Source organism: Podarcis bocagei (genome assembly GCF_964188305.1).
Source record: "Podarcis bocagei genome assembly, chromosome: 16".
Classification (NCBI taxonomy): Eukaryota; Metazoa; Chordata; class Lepidosauria; order Squamata; family Lacertidae; genus Podarcis; species Podarcis bocagei.
This window is the reverse complement of record NC_138142.1, coordinates 23,862,682-23,889,998: the sequence shown is the minus strand read 5'-3', so window position 1 is coordinate 23,889,998 and position 27,317 is coordinate 23,862,682. Positions and strand designations below refer to the sequence as shown.

General features: G+C 46.4%; 2 protein-coding genes across 2 annotated transcripts in view; one reads left to right on the top strand and one right to left on the bottom strand.

Moving 5' to 3' along the window:
* Positions 1-18,101, bottom strand: part of RNFT2 (ring finger protein, transmembrane 2) — a 30,424-nt gene extending 12,323 nt beyond the window's left edge. The window contains exons 1-6 of the mRNA XM_081175294.1: positions 18,052-18,101; positions 15,036-15,498; positions 9,704-10,182; positions 8,318-8,394; positions 7,742-7,842; positions 4,079-4,232 (exon numbers count right to left, since the gene is read on the bottom strand). Coding sequence (XP_081031420.1) covers positions 4,079-4,232; positions 7,742-7,842; positions 8,318-8,394; positions 9,704-10,182; positions 15,036-15,118 — 894 coding nt within the window. The 5' untranslated portion in view covers positions 15,119-15,498; positions 18,052-18,101. The remainder of the gene's footprint in view (positions 1-4,078; positions 4,233-7,741; positions 7,843-8,317; positions 8,395-9,703; positions 10,183-15,035; positions 15,499-18,051) is intronic.
* A 71-nt stretch (positions 18,102-18,172) lies between these two features.
* Positions 18,173-27,247, top strand: SPRING1 (SREBF pathway regulator in golgi 1). The gene is made up of 5 exons (XM_081175314.1): positions 18,173-18,771; positions 21,257-21,413; positions 23,169-23,320; positions 23,720-23,833; positions 24,763-27,247. The coding sequence occupies exons 1-5, from the start codon at positions 18,661-18,663 to the stop codon at positions 24,844-24,846; spliced, it is 618 nt and encodes a 205-aa protein (XP_081031440.1). The 5' UTR covers positions 18,173-18,660; the 3' UTR covers positions 24,847-27,247.
* Positions 27,248-27,317: the final 70 nt, after the last annotated feature.

Below are 27,317 nucleotides of genomic sequence, written 5' to 3'. Positions count from 1 at the left end.
CTCCTGGTGCATGCCAGTCTCTGAATGTGAAGGGGGGGAAACAGACAGAGAAAAAGTTTTCCTCCCTCTCTCCTAACGCTAGAACTGCTGGTTGTCCAACGAAGCTGAATTTTGGGAGATCTGGGACAGGTAAGATGGAAGCACTTCTTTGTGCAGCAGTAGAGGGTTAAACTAAAGAACTTGGCAGTGATGGCCACCAATTTGGAGGTGGGTTTTTTTTTAAAGAGTAGGCAAATTTTGGAGGTGCATGAGGTCATGGCTACCAGCAGTGGCAAACCTACATTTTTGGGACCCTGAAGCTGGAACAGTTAAGGCTTCACAACCAGCAAGGAGGCCTCATCTTCTTTACTGGGGTAGTTCCACAACAGATCACCACACACATACATACAATCAGATTTTTACTAAAGATGTTGTACTGGATTATCTCACATGTCAAAGTCACTGGCATAAATAAAAAAATCCTATGCCTTTTTCAACCATGAGCCGGTCTACCATCCCTCAGACCATGTGGGGGGCCAGACTATATTTTGAAAAAAAATATGAACGAATTCCTATGCCTCACAAATAACCAAAAGATGTGTTTTAAATAAAAGGACACATTCTACTCATGTAAAAACATGCTGATTCCCAGACCATCCGCAGGCCGGATTGAGAAGGCGATTGGGCTGGATCCAGCCCCTGGGCCTTAGGTTGCCTACCCCTGCCTTATAGTTTTTTAGTTATTGGGGGGGGGCAGGGTGTGTGTGAAAATTAGGGGAAATTGGAAATGTTATATACATGCATTACGCACTTTTTCAAGCAAAATTTCAAGCAACGTGGTCTAAAGTTGCTTCTGGGGCCTCTTGAGGATGAAGGGCCCTCAAGATTAAGTGTCATTAGTTTAATAGTAGATGTGCCCCTGGCTACTAGCTACAATGGCTATGTTCTGCCTCCATTGTTGAAGGCAGCAACGCTTCTGAATACCAGGTGCTGGAAAACACAAGAGGGGAGAGTGTGGTCTTGTGTTCAAATCCTGACTGCATGTTTCCCACAGGCATCTGACTGGCCGCTGTAAGAACAGGCTGCTAGACTAGATGGGTCGTTGGCCTGATCCAGCGGGCTCACCTCATGCCCTTATGTACAAAACAGCAGATGGCTGGAGACAACACATAGGTTTTCTGTCTTTTCTCAATGACCATGAGATCTAGAAGCTTGCCTCTTTTTTCTTTTTTAAGGGATTTTAAGAACTCATACAAAGCTAAGGGTTTTAGAATGTCGAATTCCACTGAGAACACACAAGCGCAGGGCTGGTTTTAAGACACCATCCTCAGTCTAGCGCTCAAGAGGGTCTTGTTTTCAAGGTCGGCAGGAAGAAAGACGGCAACTCGAGATGATGATCAGCGTCTCGACAAAGAGAAAAAGTATTTTCAGAATGAGGCATCTGTGCTGTGAGCCATTAGGGGGCCCCTGACAGATGCAATCTTACCAGCCTCCTGGTGCGGTTGAAAAATACAGGCACAGTCTCTTTCTTCTCTGGGACAAGGATTAATGAGGACTTGGGACGGCTCTTAGACAAGCAAGCAAAGGCTGTGAACCTCTTCCAGCTCTGCAATTTGTCTTGGGCTGACGATTTGCATCGTTTGCATGTTGGATGGGTTTTCACCACCATCACCCGCTCCCCAAGCTGGATTATGCCATGACCCAGCCCATTAATCTCCCCAAATAAAATAATAATAATAATCATTATCATCAGAGGCTTGCGGTAGGGGGAGGGCGGTGAGATTCTTGGACGACCGCCAGGGGTAAATTAATATTTCTTCTTAAGTACCCCGGCATCTAGGGACAAACCTTTCCAACCACACCTACTCACGCAAAACCCATTTAGAATTACTTTGATCCCCTGGCTTGAAATCTCAGCACCGGCTGAAGGATGATAATTGTGTGCGCTTAACACAGAGGTCCCCATCTGTCTCCTGCACAAAAGTGCTTCTGTACAAACTGGGGGGGGGGAATAAAGGTGAAATGGGGAGCAAAGGAGGAGAACAGCCACACCATCACCCCTGTTTTCTCATTTCCTAATTCCATTAAGAACATAAGAAGAGTCCTGCTGGATCAGGACCATCTAGCCCAGCTCCCTGTTCTCACAGCAGCCAACCAGGCGCCCCAATGGGAAACCAGCAAGCAGGATCCGAGCACAAAAGCATCTCTCCACTTTCTGTGGTTTCCAGCAACTGGTATTCAGAAGTGTTGGTGCCTCTGACCTCGAAGCTGCCTTACATTGAGCCAGACCTCTTGGTCCATCCAGTCCAGTGCTGTCTACACAGACTGGCAGCAACCGTCCAGGGTTTCAGACGAGGAGATGTTCCCCAGCCCTACCTCGAGATTCCATTGGGGGTGGAACCTGGGACCTGCTGCATGAAAAGCAGGTGTTATACCACTAAGTTTGGACCCTTCCTCCCTGCAGAAAGATAGCTGAATTAAGAAGGCTGAATTAAGTAGGTAGCTACCGGGCCAGACCATTGGTCTGCCTAGCTCATTGTGTTGGAAATTTTATTTACAACATAACATAACCCCCCCAGCCCCCCAATACAGAAAACCACCCTCATTAAACATGAACATAACATACAATGAGCATAACATACAACAATACAAACAACCAAATAAAAGACTTCCTTTATCCTGTATCTGGCCTCCTTGTTTACTTCTTATAAGCTGTTTCCTTTATGAATAATTATTAATATTTTTCTAATTATAACTTTAATATCCACAAAGTCTCCTGCAGACATTAATCGAAACAAGTTCAGGTATGTATTTTAGGGCACTGTTTTGCGAAGTGTTCTCTGCATTTCCCCCATGCTTTTTGAAACTCTTGTCTAGTGTGATCTCTAATTGCCTCTGTTAATCTAGCCAGTTCAATATACTCTAACAGTTTGTCTTGCCATTCCGTTTTTGTTGGCACAATTTCTTTTTTTCCAGTTTTTAGCAATTAGGATCCTTGCGGATCCTGTGGCATAGAGGAATATTTTCTGATCTTCTCTTGCTATACCTGTGTCCGTTATCCCTAGTAGAAAAGCTTCTGTATTTTTCATAAAGTTATACTTAAACATTTTTTAAGCTCACTGTGGTCTATATTGAGTGGCAGTGGCTCCCCAAGGTTTCAGGCAGGGGGTCATCCAAGCCCTACATAGAGATCATATAATTGTAGAGTTGAAAGGGACCCCAAGGGTCATCTAGACCAACCCCCTGCAATGCAGGAATCTCAACCTGGTCATCCAGGAGCTCATCTGCAGCAGCATTGCTGGTCATTCCCCAATTGGTCAGGCTCATTTGACAACAACAAGAAACTGAGCCTTAATGTTGATGGCCTACTCTTGTGGAACACCCTGCCACTAGAGATCCAGCAGGTGCCCTCTGTTTCAACTGCGTGCTGAAAGCTTTTCCATCCTGTCTGATTTACGGAGGCAATTAACAACACGCCTTTGCATAATAGTTGGACGGCTTCTGAATTTAACTTTTCCGTATGGTTTCTATTGTAAGGTTTCATGTACAATTGTTGCAAACTGCTGTGATTATTTGTTTTTTAAATAGCAGAATACAGTGGTGCCCCGCAAGACCAATGCCTCGCAAGACGGAAAACTCGCTAGACGAAAGAGTTTTCCGTTTTGGAGGTGCTTCGCAAAACGAATCTCCTATGGACTTGCTTCGCAAGTCGAAAATGTCTTGCAAGTTCCTGCGGGTTATTTTCCCTCCCCCCCCCCTTTTCCTAAGCCGCTTATCAGCTGATCCGATAAGCCAATAAGCCGCTAAAAGCCGCTAATAGTGCTAATCCGCTAATCCGTCAATGGGCTTGCTTTGCAAGACGAAAAAACCGCTAGACGAAGAGAATCACAGAATGGATTCTTTTCGTCTTGCGAGGCACCACTGTATAAACGAACCCTTTGGATAATAAACTCTTTGGAACGAAAAGGATGGGAGCCCCAGCCTGATCCACAACACCAGATCCCTCCCCATGCAGAGGCAAAAAACAAAATAAAATCATCTTAAGATCTGCATCCCAACCAAAGTGAGAACAGAACTCTCTCTCTCTCTCTCTCTTTACCTTTGATTTCACGGCAAGTACAATTTTCGGCAACGCGACAACCAGACACTTCAAACCAATGGTGAGGTATTTGAGTACAAAGTCTGTGATCCCCACAATCCACATCAGATCGAAGAAATCCAGCTTCTCCAAGTTGGGTCTCAGGAAGATGAGGCTGAAATGGGCAGGACAGGAAGAGGCGAGTCTTTTATTTACTTATTTGGACACTTTACACACCAATTCACTTAAACACTCCACTAAGCGGTTTTCAAAGATACAGCTTCTTAAACCCTGGTTTGAAATTGGCTCCTTTCAAGAAAAGCAGAGTTAAGATTAACTGCAGTTTGCTCGGTTCAGATAACCCAAGAACATCAAAGCTTCTAAATTCTTTCCAGATGTTTTGGAAACAGAAGGGGAAATGGATGAGATTGCTGGGCAGCAGGGTTCCGGGAGGAATCTAGTTTGTTCCCATCATGCTAAAACATGGGTAGGCAAACTAAGGCTTGGGGGCCGGATCTGGCCCAATCACCTTCTCAATCTGGCCTGCGGACAGTCCGGGAATCAGCGTGTTTTTACATGAGTAGAATGTGCCCTTTTATTTAAAATGCATCTCTGGGTTATTTGTGGGGCATAGGAATTCATTCATTTTTTTCCTTCAAAATATAGTCCGGCCCCCCACAAGGTCTGAGGGACAGTGGACCGGCCCCCTGCTGAAAAAGTTTGCTGACCCCTGTGCTAAAACATAGCTTTATCATGACATTCCAGCAAAGTCACTGTAAAAGGCAATAGAAAGCAAAGCAGGAACTAACATATTTATCACACAATTCTTGAGAAACAAGATTTTTCCAATAGGCAGTAGAAAAATGAAATAACAGCCTGAAATCTACATAGACGGCACACTGTAGAAGAGGAAATAAATGCAAAAAGACCTTAGCAATCCTAGATCTATCTATCTATCTAGAATAAAACTGTTGAACTTGGTGAGACTTACTTCTGAGTATACGTGTGTCTGATTGATGTGGAAGGGGTTGATCAGTAAGGAAAAGAATAAAAAGGGTGGACATGGATGGAAAATTTCATATTTTTCTAGAAGAAGTTGTTGATAATGTCTTGATCACTTACAATTATAGTAACGGCTATTTGTATGAATAATCAGTTATATTTAGATCAGTTTTTAAGTATGCAATACTTTTGTAATACTGTTGTGAATTTGTCATTTTTTAAAAAAAGGAATCAAGGAACGTTCTTCTCAATGAAGACTGAAATCTCGCCACAGTTTTTTTAAATTAAGTTTTTCTTGGTTTACAAAAGTACGAGCATTGTCTCTTTTCTCGTGTTGTAACGCCTTTTCTATATACCAGCTACATTCAATATGAGACATTAATTAGTGTTGCTTTGAGAGTCTATTGTTCTGCAGAGTGTGGTCTGTGAATCTAGCTAGAGAGGGGAATTCTCCCCATTGCAATCACAAAGAAAAAGAGATTTGCAGAGTAAGAAAGTAGGAAGAACATAATTTTGATAGAAAATTTTAAAAGTCCAACAGCCTATATTCCCACGCTTTACTTCGCTGCGTATTTTGTGGTTTTAAATCTCTGCTGGGCTTCTCACACTAAAGAGTACAGTGGTACCTCGGGTTAATTACTTCATTCGTTCCGGAGGTCTGTTCTTAACCTGAAACTGTTCTTAACCTGAAGCACCACTTTAGCTAATGGGGCCTCCTGCTTCCGCCGCCACACGATTCCTGTTCTCATCCTGAAGCAAAGTTCTTAACCCGAGGTACTATTTCTGGGTTAGTGGAATCTGCAACCTGAAGCATATGTAACCTGAAGTGTATGTAACCTGAGGTACATACATTTCTTAATTTTGGGCTCAAAAAATAGGGGTCGTCTTACACACGGAAAAATACGGTATGTATGTATGTAATGTCTGTAACCTGAAGCGTATGTAACCTCAGGTACCACTGTACTTGCTCCAAAGCTGGACCTTGGCATCCAGGGAATTCTCATTTGATACCTTTTTTTCTCCCTTGCCAACACACAGTCTGGAAGTCCTTTGCTCTATCTGCTTTAACCCCAGGCAAACCCCTTTCTGCAAGCAGAGTTGCACCCACACTTCCGACAGCAACTGAACAATCTGAAGCCTCATTCCCATCACATTCCAAGGACGGTTAGGCACTGGCTTTGCTTCCTAATTAGGCAGCGACTGTGGGATATGGTTTCAAGCTGGGTGGGAGCATCAAGGGGCTTGTTTGCGAAGTAAATAAACGAATGGATGGGGATAAACAGAAATCAAAATACTCACAATATGGGCACATCACAATGGAAATTAAACCCTAAAAACAAAAACAAAAAACAAAAAAAATGAGAGACCTACCAAAATGAAAACCCAGCAACACAAAGATGGGAATGAAAGAAATTGATTTTAAAAAAGCAAACAGGCACACACACACACAACTGAATCCACAAATAAATTAGATCGGGGAAACGGAAAGAGAAACAAAAACAAAATAGCAAATCTGAGCAAAGAGAAAGTCAACCAAAGATCCAGGATGATGTCTGTGCTTTCTAAGTATATGGGGTGAAGATAAACCACCCTTCCTTCCCACAAGGCAACCCCCCCCCCCCGATTTCCATTTGATACCAAACATCACTCAGCTTTGCAAAACATACCTGCCGGTTGTCATCCGTGGCCCAGAATATCCAGAGTAAGAGATGGCCTTATTTTAGATCACAGAGCCCAATGCTATGATTTGCACACTGGAACCCATCTACACCAGCAGCCTCACGCCGCTTTAAGCAGCCATCGCTTCCCTCCAAAGAATCATGGGAACTGTAGTTTGTTCAGGGTGCTGAGTTGTTAGGAAAACATCCCCCCTCCGAATCTCTTCAGAGAGCTACAATTCCAGGAGTGGTTTAATATTCAGTCCCCTTTCCCAGAGAACTCTGGGAATTATAGCTCTGTGAGGAATATGGCAGCGGCGGGGGAGGCGTCTCCTAGCAACTCTCAGCACCCTAAACAAACTTCCTTGGGAAGAAGAATCGGTTGTTAAAGCACTCCTGGAATTGTAGCTCTGTGAAGGGAGAATAGGGAGAATAGGGGGTCTTCCGAACAACTCTCAGCACCCTGAACAGCTATAGTCACTGTGGACAATGCTGAGTTGAGATGCAGGCCTTTTTTGTGGCAGTAGTCACACACCTCTTGTTTTGTCGCTCATGGCAGCCATTTTGTGCTGGCACCCACATTTTCATCAATATATGAGCACAGGGACACCTTTTATTTTTTACCAAAAAAGGAAGGAAGGAAGGAAGGAAGGAAGGAAGGAAGGAAATGAAACACTGGCTAGGTATAAATAAAGTTTTATTATTATTATTATTTAGGTGAATCAGTGGTCTGACTCGGTGCAAGGCAGCTTCCAATGTTTCAGACGCTGGAGAACTCCAACTCCCATCAGTGCCAGCTAGCATGGCCAATGGTCACAGATAATGGGAGTTGTAGTCCAGCAGCTCCTGGAGGGATGCAAGTTCTCACACCCTTGTTTATCTGGCTGTGAGCTTTCTCCAAGTCCCTTCCAGTCACACACAAGCAAAAAATAGTGTTTCTCCCCCTTTCATTCAATCCCTCCTTGCTCTTCTGATGAGCGGCTGGCTACCTGTTTTTCTCAAGGGTCCAAGCCGTTTTGCTTACCTGTTGTACAACTGCTGGGAGCTGAAAGTATACAGCAAGTACAGGGTGTTCCCTGTGAGGAAGGCCAGGATCCAGAATACCACCAGCACAGACCGCTTTTCCTGAGGAGGAGAACAACAACAACAACAAAAAGCCCAATATGTAATCCCAGAGATTCCAAAGATAGTTCTCTGCCACCATTAAGACTAGCAACTTGCTGTATGAAAAAAAGAACTCCAAGACTGCTAAACCTACTTATCCCTGTCTCTGCTTTCATTGCCTGTGGTGAATTTTAGACTGTAGACTCCCTGGGGCAGGGATGGGTCCTCTCCAGTTCTAAGGAAGCTCATAATGTAAAACAAAACAAAACCTCACACTTTTTTGTTATGTAATCACAGAAAAATAAGCAGCAAAATTCAGCTGATCTTGACATTGCTTGTTCCCAGTGCCTTTCTATGGAGGATGTTCCTATTGGCTTGAAACCTATCTTAGGAAAGGAACTCCTCTTAGCCCTTGGGCTTTATTATGCCAGGAGTCCAGAGATCTCCCTTCAGACTCTTCCACCCCAACCAGAGGCATCCATGTTCCGCAACTCACCTTCAGTGACACCTGTTCTCGGAGAGTCGAGTTTGCATATGCGAATGTGCTTGCCATGCCGATGCACAGAGCAATTCCTACAGAGAGAAAGAGAAACATGACTTGTACATCTACCACAGGGTCACCAACCTAAGGCCCATGGGCCGGAAGCGGCCCGTGGAGGTTGTTTGACCGGCCCACGAAGAAATTGGCTGCAGCAACATTCTGCAGCCAATCGGAAGTTGCACTTTGTTTTCAAACATTTTGGAAGTCGAAAGGACTTCCGGAATGGATTCCATTCTACTTCCAAGGTACGACTGTAGTGTTATTATCCTAATACATATGTAGATGTCAATAGCCTCCTTCATTCTGTATGAACTCATTTCAAATGTTGTCATATTTATCCAAACAAAAGGAGTGTCCATTGATTACAGTGTATCCTATTTTTATACAGTCGTTCCTTGGAATCTGCTCCAGAAGTCCATTCAACTTCCAAAACGTTTGGAAACCAAGGCACGGCTTCTGATTGGCTGCAGGAGCTTCCTGCAGCCAATCAGAAGCTGGAGAACCTGCATCGGAAGTTTGGGTTCCAAAGAATGTTCGCAAACCAGAACACTCACTTCCAGGTTTGCGGCGTCCGGGAGCCAAAACATTTGCGCTGCAAGGTGTTGACTTCTGAGGTATGACTGTATTGTAAGATTACTGTATGATCTTGGAAGGTTGTATAATCACAGAGGTGTGTGTGTGTGTGGTTGGGACTACCATGAAGGGCCCGAACTCCTGGATTTGCTGCTACACCACAGTGGTACCTCTGGTTAAGTACTTAATTCGTTCCGAAGGTCCGTTCTTCTTTTTTTTATATAAGATATTTATTAAAAATTTTAAGATATTACAGTAAAAATGAAAAAATACAAGAAAAAATACAAAATAAAAACAGTTAAAAACACCTTAATTTTCCGTTGCATATTTTTCTTACACTTATTTCCCCGGACCTCCTCATACCTCCCTTTTTTGTATTCCACTTCAATTTGTTAGTTCAGCAAATCCTTGCCATTAAGCTTTTACCCATTTATAAATCTTTTTCTTCATGTCTCTTAAAGCATTGCAGCTGGAAACCACTTAATTTCTATCCAACATTATTCTAACATTCCGTTCCGAAGGTCCGTTCTTAACCTGAAACTGTTCTTAACCTGAAGCACCACTTTAGCTAATGGGGCCTCCTGCTGCTGCCGCACGATTTCTGTTCTCATCCTGAAGCAAAGTTCTTAACCTGAAGCACTATTTCTGGGTTAGCGGAGTGTGTAACCTGAAGCGTATGTAGCCTGAAGCGTATGTAACCCGATGTACCACTGTACTGGATTCACCAAGTTCTTACATTTGCCCCAAGCGTCGAACGAGAGGCCTTACCAAGCTTATGCTGGAAACAGACTTTCGCCAAGAGGATCATGATGAATGGGAGTCCCTTCTGCAACCAGGAGACGACCGCTTTCAGCTCCGAAAGAGCAGGGGCTGGTGTCCCGGGCTGATCCTCAGGCCCCTCCTCGGTGTGTCCGTGGCGGTCGCCGCCGGCCATGTGCAGTAGGGAGGAACTGCGCTGGTGGCTGTGGTGGTAGTGGTGGGGTTGCTGCCGGTGGTGGAAGGGACCTCCCTCTGGCCGGCTAGGCCCCTCCTCCCGCGAGGAAGGCATCTGGATGAACACCTCCCCGCCTCCCGCCGAGGACCCCAGGACTAAGCTGGATTGGAAAGGGGTGGCTGCGATGGTGCCCGAAGGGATGCCCCCCAGTCCAGAGAAAAGCTGCTGCGGGGAGGGAGCTTCCGTCTTGAGACCTTCGAAAATGCCGCCTTCATCCACACTCGTCTCGGAGGAGATGGTTTGACTCCGGCTTCTGGTATAAACACACAAACATATATCCAAGTAATAATACAGTGGTACCTTGGTTCTCAAACGCCTTGGTTCCCAAACACCGAAAACCCGAAAGTAGGTGTTCCAATTTTTGAATGTTTTTTGGAAGCTGAACGTCTGATGTGGCTGCCAGCTATTGTTTCTCGGGCGCCTGCACTGATTAGAAGCTGCGCCTTGGTTTTTTTGAACATTTTGGAAGTCAAATGGACTTCCGGAACAGATTAAGTTTGGTGCTTTTGCTATATCTTTTGCATTTTCATTTTTGAGGCTTTTTCGGTTAATTTGTTTTTGTGACTGTGTGGAACCCAGTTCAGCTAATGATTGTTAGTGTGACTGTGGAAATGGATAAAAGCCCCCCATCCAAACAATGACTATCATCAGTGCAGGTAAGAAAAAAAATGAATTTTAATTTTTATCATCTACAATACTTATTTATTTTATAGTACAGTACATTGATTATTGCTTTCATTTTATGGATCAATGGTCTCATTAGATAGTAAAATTCGTGTTAAATTGCTGTTTTAGGGGTTGATTTTAAAAGTCTGGAACGGATTAATCCGTTTTGCATTACTTTCTATGGGAAAGCACGCCTTGGTTTTGGAACGCTTTGGTTTTGGAACAGACTTCCAGAACGGATTAAGTTTGAGAACCAAGGTACCACTGTATTATTATTAATAATAATAATAGTAATAAGGAAAGAAAGAAAGAATCAGATTAAACTAAAATTTGTTTAATCAGGTGCTAGCTCGAATGCAAGAAAAAAACTTTCTCCTTATACACCCGGTAGATCGCTGCAGTCTGTGGGAAAATCTCTCCTGCCAGCTCCAAAGATCTCAGAGGCCCCTTGCTCTGAGGTGACTCCAAGAAGGGATTTTATTTCCTTTTTTAAAATAATTTTCATTGGTTTTACAAATACAAAGTACTAATAAACACAAACTAACAAGAACATATCTGTGTGAGGAGCTTCTCCGAATCTTGAGACTTCCCTCCTACCCTTCCATGGAGTCTTATTTTAAACATCTACAACTGCATATTCATCTGTACACCAATTTTTATATCAAGCCATATTGTCCTTAATATTCTTTGCACTACAAGCGGGTCAAAATCCTGCTCTTATTTGTATCTGTTTACAATGGTCTCCTAAATAACTTAAAAACTTTCCCTATTTTTTTATAACAACAGCCACCCAGGTGTTATTAGCTCAGAGTTGGAAAGAAGACAAAGTCCCGACCAGAGAAGAATGGCAAACCAAGCAGATGGAATATGCTGAGATGGCAAAGCTGGCTGGAAAACGCAGAAACCAAGAGGACAAAAATTTTATCCAAGAAGGGATTTTAGAGTGTCTAGCCCTGCTCTGCAGGAACGTGGGTGGTGCTGTGGGTTAAACCACAGAGCCTAGGGCTTGCCGATCAGAAGGTCAGCGGTTCGAATCCCTGCGACGAGGTGAGCTGCCGTTGCTCAGCACCTGCTCCTGCCAACCTAGCAGTTCGAAAGCACGTCAAAGTGCAAGTAGATAAATAGGTACCACTCCAGTGGGCAGGTAAATGGCGTTTCCGTGTGCTGCTCTGGTTCGCCAGAAGTGGCTTAGTCATGCTGGCCACATGACCCGGAAGCTGTATGCCGGCTCCCTCAGCCAGTAAAGTGAGATGAGCACCGCAACACCAGAATCAGCCACGACTGGACCTAATGCTCAGGGGTCCCTTTACCTTTACCTTTTACCCCTGCTCTGTGAAACAGCATCCCGATCAAAATACAACAGGTGCCCAGATATATACACCTTCCAGAAACAACAGCATTTTTGTTCCGATAGGCTTTCCCAGCTGGAGAAATGGGTCTGTACCACTTGTTAGGGTTTCAGTTTTGCTTTTAAATCACAGCATCATAGAAGCATAGCGTTGGAAGGGGCCCAAGGGTCATCTAGCCCAACCCGCTGCAACAAAGGAATTGCAGCTAAATGCATTTGTGGGTTTTGTGGCTTTAATTATCTCACGGGTAAATCATCTTGGGACTGTGGTTTAGAGGGGGATTGAGAAAGTAATTGGAAGAAGGAGGTGGAGGAGAAAGATATTTCAAAACACAACTTGTTAAAAGAAGAAGATGATCAGCAAAAGTCTGAAGCCAGAAAGAGACACATGGGAGCTGCGAAATCTCTCCCGGTTGTGGATCCATCCCCTGCGCCCCAACTCCTCCAAGTTTAGAAACGATGTGTGCAGCCAGGCAGGCCCCCTATGGAGTTCACCAGCCTCACAGGACCTCTTTATCGACTCCAAGCATCTCCCAAGTCACACAAAGCCACTGCTTCTCAGATATTTTTATAGCTACTCCTCAAAGGCTAGGTTCACACACAAGACACACAGGGAAATAAAACAGTTAGTAAGATACTTTGTCGTGTGGCTTTATGCCCCCACCTCCAAATTAATGGGGCAACGTTCCTAATCGGATCTCCCAGGGCTCAGGAATTAAAAAATAAATCACAAACACAGACATCTCCATGCTCTTCCCTAGGAACATGTGAACCACGTACACAGCATCTCAATTGTTTGGTGAGGTCGCAACAGCCCGATCCAATACTATGGGGGTCCTCTAGGGTAACACTCCCATAGGAGGCACCCAAGAAAGGCTTGGCAGAAAGACTTCTATCTTTAAGTGGGGGGTGGGAGCAGTTGTGCATTTATGGTTCCTTTTAACCTGACACGGCTGAGTTTGCTTTGTGATATGGATTTTTAAAAAAATTCCCGCCATGGCCACTTCAATAACACCTCTGAAATCTGCCGGCAACCAATCAAAAACAGCACTGAAAATTCTAAAAGAGAATATTTAAACCAACAACCCACAATTAAAAGAAATGCAACAAAACCTCTTGGAGGCTTTTATGATGAAGCGGCGTATACAAAACTCTGTGAAATAATTAACGACAACAGGGAAAGCAACCCGGGCACATGCCAAGTCCCGAGTCCAAAAAGGGTTCTGTTTTTACCAGTTTGCTCAATGATGGAATTGAGGGGGACAGCGAGGCCTCCACTGGCACCAAGTTCCATAGGTACGGAGCCACCACCGAGAAGGCTCTGCAGCAACTTTCTTCCGGCAGTGCCTTCCATAGAACAGAAGGGCTCATATGAAAACAGGCTGCAAGGTCTGCAGGCTTAGGCCATTGAAAAGAGAATCTGTAGCCCCCTGGATGTTGTTGGACTCCAGCTCCCATCAGCCCCAGCCATCATGGCCAATGGTCAGGGACGGTGGGAGTCGTAGTTCCCCATTCCTGCTATACATGGTTTGGGTCCATTTGGATACATAGCCACCTTCTCTTTTATAAGCCTATGTGTTGTTTAAGGCAGCACTGAGAGCCAGTGTGGTGTAATGGTTAGAGAGCTCAGCTAAAATCTGGGAGACCAGGGTTCAAATCCCCACTCAGCCACAAAGCACATTGGGTGACTCTGGGACAGAGTCTTTTGTCTCTTAGCCAGTGTTAGAAACTCAGTTACGTAAGTTAGACACCAAATGGCTCTGTAAACCAAGGTTACAGTCACCAAAATGGAATGTCCGGTTGCCATTTGGGGGCAAGATGGCTCTAAAGTCTTATTTTTCAAAGGATGGGCTGACTGAGATTGATTCTCAGTTAAACATGTGGCTAATTCAGAGGACAACCTTGAGCTAAGTTCGGAACTTTGAGAACTTAAAAGAAGAAAACTAACTTGATCCAGGGACAGTCCACATATCTATCAGCTGATTCCAATCTCTTTTTCTTAACGAACCATTCATAACTGTCAAGGAACTGCCATCAGCTCAGAGGCGAGAAATAGAAGGGCAGTTGTGTTACAGGGAGCCTCCAAAAATCTTGCGAAGCGGTTCCTCTTCCAGAGAGGAGGAAAGCCCCACCTCCAGTGGAGAAGAGGTGCAAGGACCAGAGGATGCTAATGAGAGCCTTAATGCCGCTCCTGAGCAAGCCGGGGGGGGGGGCGGGAGCACGCCCTTGCCATCACCCATCCTGCACAGTAGCCTGGGGCGCAGGGAGGGGCGGAAATGGTTGTGGGTAACGAAACTTTTATGTTGGGGGAGGTACAAAAAAAAGACCACTCCCGGATTCTGCTAGCGATTGAGCCAGCCATGAGCTTTGGGGCTCTTCACTGTAAATAGTCCGCACCAAAATAAAGCCTGTAAAACACAGGTCAGAGTCCTGCCTGCTTACTCCCGAGCAACCGCAACTCCACCTGACAATAATGTTAGAATATTCTTCACAGCTGTGAGCAGGGCAGTGGGGTGAAGACAAGCTACAACAATGATCTATCACGTTGTTCACTGCTCCTGCTCAAGCTGCACAGAAAAAAAATCTTGGTTCCTGAAATTTTGATTGTGCAGGTAAAACAGAACAGATAGAATTCTACAGGATGGGGTATTAAGTGTGTGAAAACAGGCAAGATCCGATGATCCCCAGGCATACGCCTCCAGATGGTGGAAATGTCAGACACCATCCTGGCACCCAGGCATCTTCACTTGGTCGCAAATGGCCAATAGCCAGGTGCAAAATGCGCCTGGCGCCTGCCTAATTGTGAACAATCCTCTTAGCCTAACCTAGAGTTGTTGTGGGAATAAAATGGAGATCAGGGAAACCACATATGCCACCTTGAGCCGCTTGGAAGTGTTTACAAATCCAGTAAACAAACTGTGGGCTTTCAGATGTTGTTGTGGGACTCCAATTCCCATCAGCCCCAGCCAGCATGGCCAACACTCAAGAACAATTTGAGTCCAACAATATCTGGAAGGGAGCAGGTGTCTCCACCCGCATCCCTAGTGAGTGGTTAAGATAGAAGGATGCCGTACATTTAAAACAGAACTAACCTTTCAGGAGGCAGGCTGTCCGTGATGCTGCTGTGCCGTCTCTGCATCTTCCTTAAGACTTTAAAACACAACACACTCAACATTAACGTGGCAGATCAATGGTGGCAGCGAGGAAGTAGTGGCAAGGACTGGAGAGATGGCTGGAGCACAGATGGGGCCCCCATTCACTCAGTGGCAGGGAGTGCAAAACTCTTACTGGGAAGGCTGGACAAAGACTGTACCACAAGGCAACGGGCGCAGAGCAAATCTCGGAAGCTCCAGGATGAACGCGATAGCGGCACCCAGGAGAAATAGATCTCTGGAGGGAAGTCAGGTCCTATCCTTCAGGTCAGTAGCTGCATCAAAAGCTGACAACCGCAGCAAGTTTGTGATGCAAGGAAGGGAAGCGGTCCTTGAGGAAAACGATGGAGAAGTGGTGGCTGGATTGGAGCATCAACTGCGTGGTTCTCCAGATGTTGCGACCCTGAGAGATTTTGCAAAGGAAAAAGAAATGAAGCAGGAAAAATAGGAAGGAGGGGAGTCAGAAGACAAATGGCTTCTCACAGCACAGCACCTTTCTAGGCCACAATCATACCGTAAAGTGATTTGATACCACTTTAAATGGTTATAAAAAGGTAAAGGTAAAGGACCCCTGACAGTTAAGTCCAGTCGCAGACGACTCTGGGGTTGTGGCGCTTATCTTGCTTTACTGGCCAAGGGAGCTGACGTTTGTCCGCAGACAGTTTTTCCGGGTCATATGGCCAGCATAACTAAGCCGCTTCTGGTGAAACCAGAGCAGTGCACAGAAACGCCGTTTACCTTCCCGCCAGAGTGGTACCTATTTATCTACTTGCACTTTGATGTGCTTTTGAACTGCTAGGTTGGCAGGAGCTGGGACCGAGCAATGGGAGCTCACCCCGTCGCGGGGATTCGAACCACCGACCTTCTGATCGGCAAGCCCTAGGCTCAGTGGTTTAGACCACAACATCACCAGCATCCCCTTAAATTGTTATGGCTCTCCGCAAAGAATTATGGGAGATGTAGTTTATTAAGGACGCTGGGAGTTGTCAGGAGGCTCCTATTCCCCTTCAAGAGCTTCAGTTCCCAGAGTTCCTTGGGAAGAGGGGCTGACTGTTAGGCCACTCTGACCAAATGAGCATCTCCTCTCCCCAGAGAACCCTGAGAATATAGTACCGAGATGAGGAACACAGATCTCCATCATGGAGTTCAGAGCATCCTCAGAAACTACATATCCCAGGATTCTTTGGGGGAAGCACACTTTTGCTTCCATTCTAACCGAAAGCCAGCTCCCACCACCTCTCTGCCTTGACTGTGACTGAGGTTTTCAACTATACTATCTATTTATAGTACTTGTCCCCAAGACGTATCCAAACACAGGCTTTTATATCTTAGGCGCCGCTGCTTTCTGCGCTGCTGCTTTTAGCATCTGCTGGTGCTTTTAGCCTGGTTCTCGTCTAGTGCTGTTTTAATTTGTTTGCAATTTCATGACCACTGTGTATTTTTCTTTTCTTTTTACATTTTATGGCTTTGCTTTGAAAACATTGTGCACCATCCAATGAACTTAGAGGTTAACAAATGGCAGAAGAATGCTGTAAACAAATAAATAGAGAATTTAAAAAGGCAATTCACAAATACTTTCAAGGAAAGCACAGACAGCAAAATACAGTTACTGATGCAAATGTATTTCCAATACAAAGCTATAATCATGGAGTGACCTGCCGTAGTCCAGACTGGATTTCAGTTGCGCCTGAAAACCTGAGACAAGATGCATCTTCTCCAGATAGGGTCACAACTGGTATATTGTTAAAAAAAAACCAAAAACATGTCCTGCCCATCACTGTTACCTGAGCTTCCCAGTTAATGCCAAGTCTAGAATTCTTCCTCCTCATTCTACATATGGTTCTTAGCTGTAGTTTTTCACTGGAGGTGAGTGGAATTAACTTAATAACTGCAGCACCCTTCATCATACTTAGGCTGTGAGAACATCATACAGCCCCCCTGCACCATAATTCTGGGAGCTGTAGTTTAAGGGTGCTGGGAATTGTAGATCTGAGAGGGATAAACTAGAGTTTCCAGCATTCTTTGGTGACTGAGAGTGTGTGCTTTTAATATACAGTGATACCTCGGGTTAAGAACTTAATTCGTTCTAGAGGTCTGTTCTTAACCTGAAACTGTTCTTAACCTGAAGTACCACTTTAGTTAATGGGGTCTCCTGCTGCCGCCGCGCCACCGGAGCACAATTTCTGTTCTCATCCTGAAGCAAAGTTCTTAACCCGAGGTAATATTTCTGGGTTAGCGGAGTCTGTAACCTGAAGCGTCTGTAACCTGAAGTGTCTGTAACCCGAGGTACCACTGTACCACCTCTGAAACAGGAAGAGGCCCTATTCCAAGACAGACCTGTGGCCTGTCTAGCCCAGTTTGTAAACACTGACTGGCAGCAGCTCTCTGGGAAATCTCTCCCAGTCCTACCAACACTGGGGACATGAACCTGGGACCTCCCCTATCCATACAAACAAAATGCACATGCAAGAACAAGGAGGTCAGGATTCTGGGTCGAGACTCCTCCCCGATGGGCTGGTTGTTTACATGCAGGTCTATATGTCCCAAACGTGGTAGGGAGGAATATACCCTAACGCCAGCAGCTAAAACAACAGCCTGAAGTGGTCCAGGCTTTCCACCTCAGTGAGATCTAGGCCCTTGATCAAAGCATTGGCTGTTCCTCTATATTTAGAGCGAGAGATAAACCTGGCATTCAACACTGGGATGTCTTGCTGGTTGGCCAGGGGCATGAGATGGGGGCGCAAATGAAGGGGGGCAACCTTAACCCTCCCAAGCTTAACTCCCCCCCCCCAATCTTTCTTTACTCCTGGCTTATTTTTATTTTCCAACCAAGAAAGGAGACGATCGTCTTGGAACTCCCAGCCACCCATAAAGCAAGAGAGCGATCAGAAATGAATGGAGGAATAAAAACCTACACCATCACCATCCCTCCGCGCCTGATGGAACGTTATATTACCTGGTCCCCGGGCTGCGAGGCAGATCGGCCCCTCCCTCTTTGCTCCTTCCCTCCCCCGCGCTCCCCCCACGCACGTGACTTCCGTCTCCACCCCCTCCCTCCCGAGCGTTCACAATTGGACACAAAGTAACCCCCTCGCTTCCGGGGGGAGGGAGGAGAGAGACGGAGGAAGGCAGCCGGGCGTTCCTGCGATCGCCGCACAAAGGCAGGCGAAGAAGCCCCCCCGCCCCCAACTCCCTGGGCTTGCTTTCCGTGCCATCTCCTTAATTCGGATCGCCGCTCCCTTAATTCGGATCCTCGATTCGGATCAACTCGGAAGCGGGTTTTGTTTTGTTTTTTTGGTGGGAGAGCAAGGAAAGGGGCTCCTTGGCTGCTCAGAAAGTTCACCCTCTCTGAAGCGGCTCCCGGTCACCCCGTGTCTCCCTCCCCTTCACATGCCCCCCACGATCGCCCCCGGAGGCCTGCCCGGGGATGAGGCGGGGGTCTCCCGGGCTCCCCCTCGCGCCCCAGACCCCCGGGTGGGCTAGCCAAGCCAAGGAAGAGCCCGATCCGCCGCCCCCCCCCGTTCTCTTTCCGGGTCGCCGCTTGACCCCCGCTTAGTCCTTCTCCATGGTGCAGATTCTGGCCCTGGTGTGGCGGAGGCTGCTTCGGAAGCGCTGGGTCCTGGGGGTCGTCTTCGGGCTGTCCCTCATCTATTTCCTCAGCAGCACCTTCAAGCAGGTCAGTCGAGACCCCCACCCGCCCCAACACCTCTCTCTCTCTCTCTGGTTTCGTTTTCTGGCGTCTCTGTTATTTGTATCGCCCGCGTTTACGGTATATATCAAAGTGGCCGACGGGGTTCTCCCCTGCCCCCCAAATTATCCTTCACACAACAACCCTGTGAAGTAGGTTAGGCTGAGAGGCAGCAGTCCGCCCAAGTTGGTCCACATGTGAGCGCCATGGAGATTTGAACCCTGGTCTCCCAGGTCCTAGTCTAAAACTCTAACCACTGCGCCATCGCTGCCTCTCACCGTTGGAGGCAGCAGTGCTTCTGAATCCCAGTTGCTGGAAACCTTGTGTTTGTGTCCTGCTTGCTGGTTGTGTGGCCGCTGTGAGAACAGGATGATGGACTTGGAAGGCCCCTGGATCTAATACTATAAACATTGTTGTTGTTGTTTAGTCGTGTCCGACTCTTCGTGACCCCGTGGACCAGAGCACGCCAGGCACTCCTGTCTTCCACTGCCTCCCGCAGTTTGGTCAAACTCATGTTGGTAGCTTCGAGAACACTGTCCCACCATCTCGTCCTCTGTCATCCCCTTCTCCTTGTGCCCTCCATCTTTCCCAACATCAGGGTCTTTTCCAGGGAGTCTTCTCTTCTCATGAGGTGGCCAAAGTATTGCAGCCTCAGCTTCAGGATCTGTCCTTCCAGTGAGCACTCAGGGCTGATTTCTTTAAGAATGAAAATTAAAAAATTCCTTCCAGTAGCACTTTAGAGACCAACTAAGTTTGTTATTGGTATGAGCTTTCATGTGCATGCACATTAACTTATTTGGTCTCTAAGGTGCTATTGGAAGGAATTTTTTTCTTTTTCTTCGACTACGGCAGACCAACACGGCTACCTACCTCTTCCTTCAGAATGGATAGGTTTGATCTTCTTGCAGTCCATGGGACTCTCAAGAGTTTCCTCCAGCACCATAATTCAAAAGCATCAATTCTTCGGCGATCAGCCTTCTTTATGGTCCAGCTCTCACTTCTATGCAGCACTACTGGGAAAACCATAGCTTTAAACATTATGTTTAAACTATAAACATTAGCATTTATATAAAACACAGCACAGCCAATGGTCCGGGAAGGTGAGAGCTGCAGTCCATCACATCTAGAGGGCACCCCCTTGGCTATCCCTGCAATAGAGCTCTCAGGGGTTCAGTGTGCTTTTCACGTTCCACCTTTGTTGAACTCTTTACACAACAACCCTGAAAGGTCGGTCAACGTGGTCACCATCTTGCGGATGTGAAGGGAGGGGCCTGAGGGCCTTGCTTAAGGCGACAGAGTGAACCCAGAGCAGGGGTGAGTTTCAAAGGGAAATTTGGCATTACGGGTGACCAGCCTCTTTAGGTGCTGGGCTGCCTTAGTTCCATACTTCAAGCCCATTGTTTAGCTCAGTAATATACAGTAGTTTCGAACAAAGGAGCTACAAAGGCAATCGTCCCATCTTTTTGCAGGGGCTGCCTCATGCTGACATTTCCCAGAGTGGTTTAACCATCACTCCCTCTTCATAGGAAACTGCAAATTGTAGGTCTTTGAGGGGAACATGGGGGGTACCTCCTAATAACTCTCAGCACCCATAACAAGCTACAGCTCCCAGGGTTCTTTCAGGGAAGCCATGACTGCTTTAAATTTATGGTTGTGATGTAAATTTGTTTATGTATGCCACAACGGCAGCAAGGATACTTTTGGCCCAGAAATGGAAACAGCAGGAACTTCCCACATTGGAAGAATGGCAGACCAAGATGATAGAATACGTAGAATTGGCAAAGTTGATGGGGAAGATCTGAAATCAACACAACGAACTGTTTCAAAAGGACTGGAGCAAATTTATATTATATATGAAAGAACATTGCAAACATTTGAAAACGCTTGTAAGTTTGAGTTGAAATATTTTGTAATGCGAACACAGGGAACTGATTTACATTTAAAGAGGTGAAGTTTATCAAGAAGAAAAGAAGGTAAATAAGTGGATATAGAAATGCTAAGATGTAAGTGATTATTTATGAAAGCCAGAATGTGGGATGGGGGGAGGTCAATGCTCAGTGTGAGCAATGCTTTTGGTTATGGAATGACGTAATGGAATGTGAATTTGGTAAAATGTAAATTAAATAAAAATAAATAAATTTATGTTGTGATGGTGGCCATAGTTCAGGTGGGTTGTTGTTGTGTTGTTTTTTTAAGGGGCTGGATTCAAATCAAAACATAGGAGCAGTCTGGCTGAAAGGGCAACTTGCAAAATGGTCTCTGTGTGCTCTTTAAATTGACAGATGTAGCAGCTTGCGAGACCCATGCATCTCGGGGGGGTTTGTGAAACGAGGCATGGGCAACCCACCCCCTAATGGAAAAATACAATGCACAAAATGACCTTTTGAAATCATCTCCCCTGCTGCAGGTTCAGGCAGCATTGGGAGGGCAGGACTGTAACTCACTTCCCATGCTCCTCTGTTTTCCATTTCAGGAAGAGCGAGCCGTACGAGATCGGAATCTCCTCCAGGTGCAGGACGAGGATCACCCGATTGCGTGGAAAGTGCAGTTCAACTCCGGGAATGGCAGCCAGCCCGGTAACCAGTGCCGGAACTCTGTCCAGGGGAAGCTGCTGATCACAGATGAGCTGGGTGAGGCTCCCTCTTCCAAGGGTGGTGTGGTGTAGTGGTTAGTGTTGGCGTAGGACTGGTGAAACATGAGAGGTGTGTTCCATCTCCCCCGACGGAGGCTGCATGCCTCTGGGTACCAGTTCTTGGGAGTCGGAGTCGCAAGCGGAGAGAGATTCTCATTCCATCTGGTTGGCCACTGTGTGAAAAGAATGCTGTCATTTTCTCCTTGTGCCTGAGCTTTTACATAACATAATAAACCACTTCCAGTAATACAGGCGATAGGGCTGGGTGAGATATCAATAAACCAGCTTTAAATCCATATATGATACTGGATACATAAATTTTGACCTGGTAAAGGTAAAGGGATCCCTGACCATTAGGTCCAGTCGTGACCAACTCTGGGGTTGCGGCGCTCATCTCGCTTTATTGGCCGAGGGAGCCGGCGTACAGCTTCCGGGTCATGTGGCCAGCATGACTAAGCCGCTTCTGGCGAACCAGAGCAGCGCACGGAAATGCAGTTTACCTTCCCGCCGGAGTGGTACCTATTTATCTACTTGCATTTTGACGTGCTTTCGAACTGCTAGGTTGGCAGGAGCAAGGACTGAACAACGGGAGCTCACCCCGTCGCGGGGATTTGAACCGCCGACCTTCTGATCGGCAAGTCCCAGGCTCTGTGGTTTAACCCACAGCACTACCCGCGTCCCTGGTAATATACCCGCGTGACCTGGTAATATATCACAAATCATGATGCATGTTAGGGATGGGCGATATATCATCCAAAACCGGTTTCAAGTCCATATAATGATACTGTTTTCATAATTTTTGACCTGGCAATATATTGCAAATCACAATATGTGAGTGTGTGCTGTGCGAAATATCACCATGTGGGGAAAACCATGAAGCCAGCCAATTGCTTCTCCCTAGCTCCATCCTTCTTTCAAACATTGTGATAGATCAGTATGTCACGATGTTTAGCTTTAACAAAGTTGAAAACCAGATGTCTCCTGGCCCTAATAGTGGAATGTAGCACAACTTTAGCTCTTCATTTCCATGTTATTTGCAACCGGGTTTTTCCTGGAAGCAGATTTCAAGGAAACGAGTGCTAAACTTGCACAGCATTTCACTGGAAGTGGCATTTAAGTTGTGTGAAAGCTCAAGTGCTCAGTAGGAATTGGCAGGGGAAAACGCAATATACTGCTGGGTAAATGCAGCCATAAGCACCACGCCACTGTAGCACAGTGGAAGAACATTGGATTTGCATGCAAAAGGTTCCTGGTTCAATCCCTGGTAGGGCATGGGGAAGCTCCCTGCTGAATCCCTGGGGAGTTGTTGCCAGTCAGTGTAGACAGTTCTGAGCTAGAGGGGCCAATGACAGCCCAAGGCATGTTCTATGGCTTTCCCTAATAAAGTACAGTGGTACCTTGGTTCTCAAATGCCTTGGTACTCAAATGCCTTGGTTCCCAAACACCGAAAACCCAGAAGTAAGTGTTCCGGTTTTCGAACGTTTTTCAGAAGCCAAACGTCCGATGCAGCTGTCAGCTATTATTATTTAAAAGTCTGATTAATCCATTTTGGACTACTTTCTTTGGGAAAGTGTGCTTTGGTTTTGGAGCACTTCAGTTTTGGAACTGACTTGCGGAATGGACTAAGTTTGAGAACCAAGGTACCACTGTAGATATTGGTTGTCTCTTCACTCTGATTTCAAACAGTCTAGAATGTCAAGTGCTGTCTCCGTCCTCAATATCTCTTCTGGTGTGTTTTTTTTGGGGGGGGTAGGTTACATCTGCGAAAGGAAGGACTTGCTGATGAACGGCTGCTGCGACGTCAAAGCCCCCAGTGCAAAGCTCTACAGCTGCGAGAGCTGCTTGCCCAATGGATGCTGCAGCATCTACGAAGCCTGTGTTTCCTGCTGCTTGCAGCCCAACAAGGTACGGTGGGTTTTGGTATGAACCCTGGGCACCTGCAGCAAAATGTTGCAGCGCAGCATTGCCTCCTCCACCACCACAGGAGTGCTTCCCTTCAGGTTGCCAGCCAGCCATACCCTCTGTTGGAATACACTTACAGGGCTCAAGCAGGCCATCCGATTTCCTTTGCCATTTGCTGTTTTTTCAACACACACACCTATGTACATACCGTATTTTTTGCTCCATAAGACACACTTTTTTCCTCCTAAAAAGTAAGGAGCTTCCTGCAGCCAATTGGAAGCCGCATCAGAGGTTGGGGTTCCAAAGAACGTTCGCTCCTTCTCCTCCACTGTGCCATTGCTGCCTTCATAACTCTTCTGTTGTCACCTAACTTCCATCTTTCTTTCTTTTTTTAACCCCCAGCAACGGCTCCTGGAGCACTTTCTAAACCGAGCTGCGGTCGCCTTCCGGAACCTCTTCATGGCTGTGGAAGATCACTTTGAGTTGTGCTTGGCCAAGTGCAGGACATCCTCGCAGGTATGGGGAGAGGTCTGAGGGACTGACCGAGCAGCAGATCATGATCTCCTCTGCTCCCATCCTGCTCCTGGTGGGTTAAGTTCAACAGATGAGCAAGACCACCCACCTGTCAGTCGGGCAGAGGGGATCAACAGCAACCATTTTGGGAAACCCTGTTCTAAACTGGGGTGCCTGGGATTTCAATTATTTTTTTTATTATTATTATTATTATTATTATTATTATTATTATTATTAATTTATTTATTTATTTATTTATTTATATCCCACCCATCTGGCTGGGTTTTCCCAGTCACTCTGGGTGGTTTACAGCATATATGAAAACATCAAACATTAAAAAGCAGAATATCTTATACAGACTATAAATAAACCAATAAATCAATAGAAATAATAATAGCTATAACAATCCATTTACAGCTATACCCAAATTAAAATAACTGCCGACCCTAGCTAAACCTTTAACCAACCCCAACCAACCCAACAAAAACAAAAAAAGAGGAACCAAAATTAAAACCTTTAAAAATATTTTAGCCACTTGCCCCAACCCAAGAGCTGTTCTAGCAATGTCCCTCCGGTCTCCCAAGAGCCTCTTTTAGCTGTTCCAGGTGAGTCTTGGCCCTGCCCCCTAGGCCAGGTGGAAATGGGCCTTGCAGCAGGGAGCAGGTCTTCCTTCCAGCACTGATGGCAGCAGCAGCAGTTCCATGCATACAAAGCATACAATCATAGAATTGGAAGAGACCCCAGCAGTCATCTAGTCCAACCCCCTGCAATGCAGGAATCTCGGCCACAGCATCCACGACAGATGTGCGCTCCGTCATTCAACTGGGGGCCGCACTCTGTTGCTGCCTGGCAAATCTGCGTCCCTGCATGTGCTCTGTCTTCTTCCCCCACCCTAACAAATATATATCTCCCCCCCTCCTTCCCTTGCCCAGAGCGTGCAGCACGAGAACACCTACCGCAACCCCATTGCGAAATACTGCTACGGGGAGTACCCTCCGGACCTCCTGCCAGTGTGATAGCGGCAAGGGGACTGTGGCAGCAAGGAGAGAGAGACCGGAGGCGTTAGCCATTGTGGAACGGGGACATTTGTGAGGACGCTCGGACAGCTGCCTTTGTGCTTCGGCACCTGACTTAGCCTTTCAGGAAAGAGCCTCTTTCATCCGCCTGTTGCCGCCTCCCTGCAGTTCGAAAATGGGATGAGGGCAGTGAGAGACCCTCCGTCGGCTGTCGCCAAAGGACTGTGTTCAGACGCGGCATCGTGGCTACAGTCAGTCCTGCCCCCATTTTGAGATACGAACATAATAGTAGTTGTCTCTCTCCCTGTAGCCTGTGGGACTTCTCTCTCTCTCTCTCTCTCTCTCTCTCTCTCTCTCTCTCTCTCTCTCTGGCCTGGCCTGGCCAACAAACACAGTGAATGACAAAAGGTCCCTTTAGATGAGAGAGCAATGCTTGGTTCCTTGCAGGCGAGAGGTGTCCTTTATCCTCAAACCATGCCATGTAAATACATATTATTTATTGGGATGACACTACGGCTCCAAACATATTGCAGGGTGTTCTAGAAGCCGGTTACAGGATCGTGTTGGCGGCGTTGGTCTAAGATGGGACAGAGAAAGCACTTCGCTTTAGATTTTTCTCCAGGCTTTGTCATTAATCTTGTTCCTCATGATCTGATCTTTGAATTGATTTGGCTGTTGCTTGCCAGCAGGGGGTGGTAGCAAATAGCACCATTTCCTGGCTTTGGAGCTAAAGAGTGTTGAGGTTTCTCTGCATATCTGGGGTGGAAATCCCTGGCCTGCAGGCCTATCTGGACCCACCAGGCTTCCTCATTGGGACCAGGGATCTGTTTTACCCTAGCACCACCTACCTGGTGTCGCCTAAAGAGGCGGCTGTCGCAAAAAAATGGGATTTACAGGCACCGCTGGTCAGTTGATCAGAGCTGTTCCCACAGGGCTTCACAAGCACCAATGATCAGCCTCGCTCTCCACATCGCCGTTATGTTTGGTGATCATCATGTGGGCAGCCCCCACCCACCTGTCAAATTCAGCCAGCAGGGATTAGTGGGTTGTGGTACTGTGATTAGATGACTGTTGATTGGGGGAAAGTAAACAAACAAAAAAAAACACCCTATAAATGTAGTACATAGGGCACAGATGCTTGCAATTCTAGATCTCTGCTACTGCCGTGCCAACCCAATGAGCGAAGCAGTGAATGACCCAAGTAGTGGGGTAGGAGAGGTGAAAATAATGCCAAGGTATTTGACATATGGCAACCAATGTGCCCCTGTGGTTTCAAGTAGTACATGGGTAGGCGAGTCTTTAAAATTCTCACAGCCTTCTAGTAGCTATGGGGACTCATTTACCAGAAGTCATGTATTTAGCACAGGCATAGGCAAACTTGGCCCTCCAGATGTTTTGAGACTACAGTCCCCATCATCCCTGACCACTGGTCCTGCTAGCTAGGGGTGATGGGAGTTGTAGTCCTAAAACATCTGGAAGGTCGAGTTTGCCTATGCCTGATTTAGCATGAACTCTGGAAGTATCCACTCAATTCTGACCAGGTCAGTCTCCTGATATGTGTTGTGCTCTAGGAAGCTTAGTTTGGTCAGAATCGAGAAAACAAATACATTACTTTTGGTAAATGAGTCACCGTATCTGGGCTTTTAAGACGTGTACTACCCATGTACAGTGGTACCTCTGGTTGTGAACAGGATCCGTTTCGGAGCCTCATTCACAACATGAGCAGAACTCAACCTGCGCGTGCGCGGGTTGCGATTCGCCGCTTCTGCGCATGCGTGTGATGTCATTTTGAGCATCAGCGCATGCGCGAGCGGTGAAACCCGGAAGTAACCCTTTCTTGTATTTCCGGGTTGCCACGGGACGCAACCTGAAAAGATTTAACCTGAAGCAAACGTAACGAGGTATGACTGTACTATCTGAAACCAAAGGGGTGCAGTGGTTGCCAGATGTGGTTTTTTCCTGCTCTCCTACCCCACTAAAGATACTTTTCTGCTCCATGTGTCATCTGGAGATTGGGAGGCAATCCATGTGTTGTGATGCAGCTGTTTTCCTCTCCTGTGACGTCATCAGGTAGCCTTGGAATGAGCCACCTGTGTGTAGAGCAGGCGAGGGGAACCTCTGACCCTCCAGATGTTACTGAACTACAACTCCCATCATCTCTGAACATGGACCATGCTTGCTGGGCCTGATGGGAACTGTGATTCAGCGGCTTCTCGAGGCCCAGAGGGTTCCCCACAGGTGGTGTAGCATTCTGCCCAAGGGTCCTAAACTCAGCTGATGAGTTCTCTCTGACCACAGAAAGCTTTAATCTTCTACTGATCATGGAATACTCTTTGTCACCTCTGATTTTCCCACTTCCAGTGTGAAACAAATGTCTAAATACACTCCATCACAAACTAAACTTGTTCTCCTCCTGTTTATTGAATGGTGAAATATTCCTCACACACATGGTTGCTGGTGGAAGACCCCAG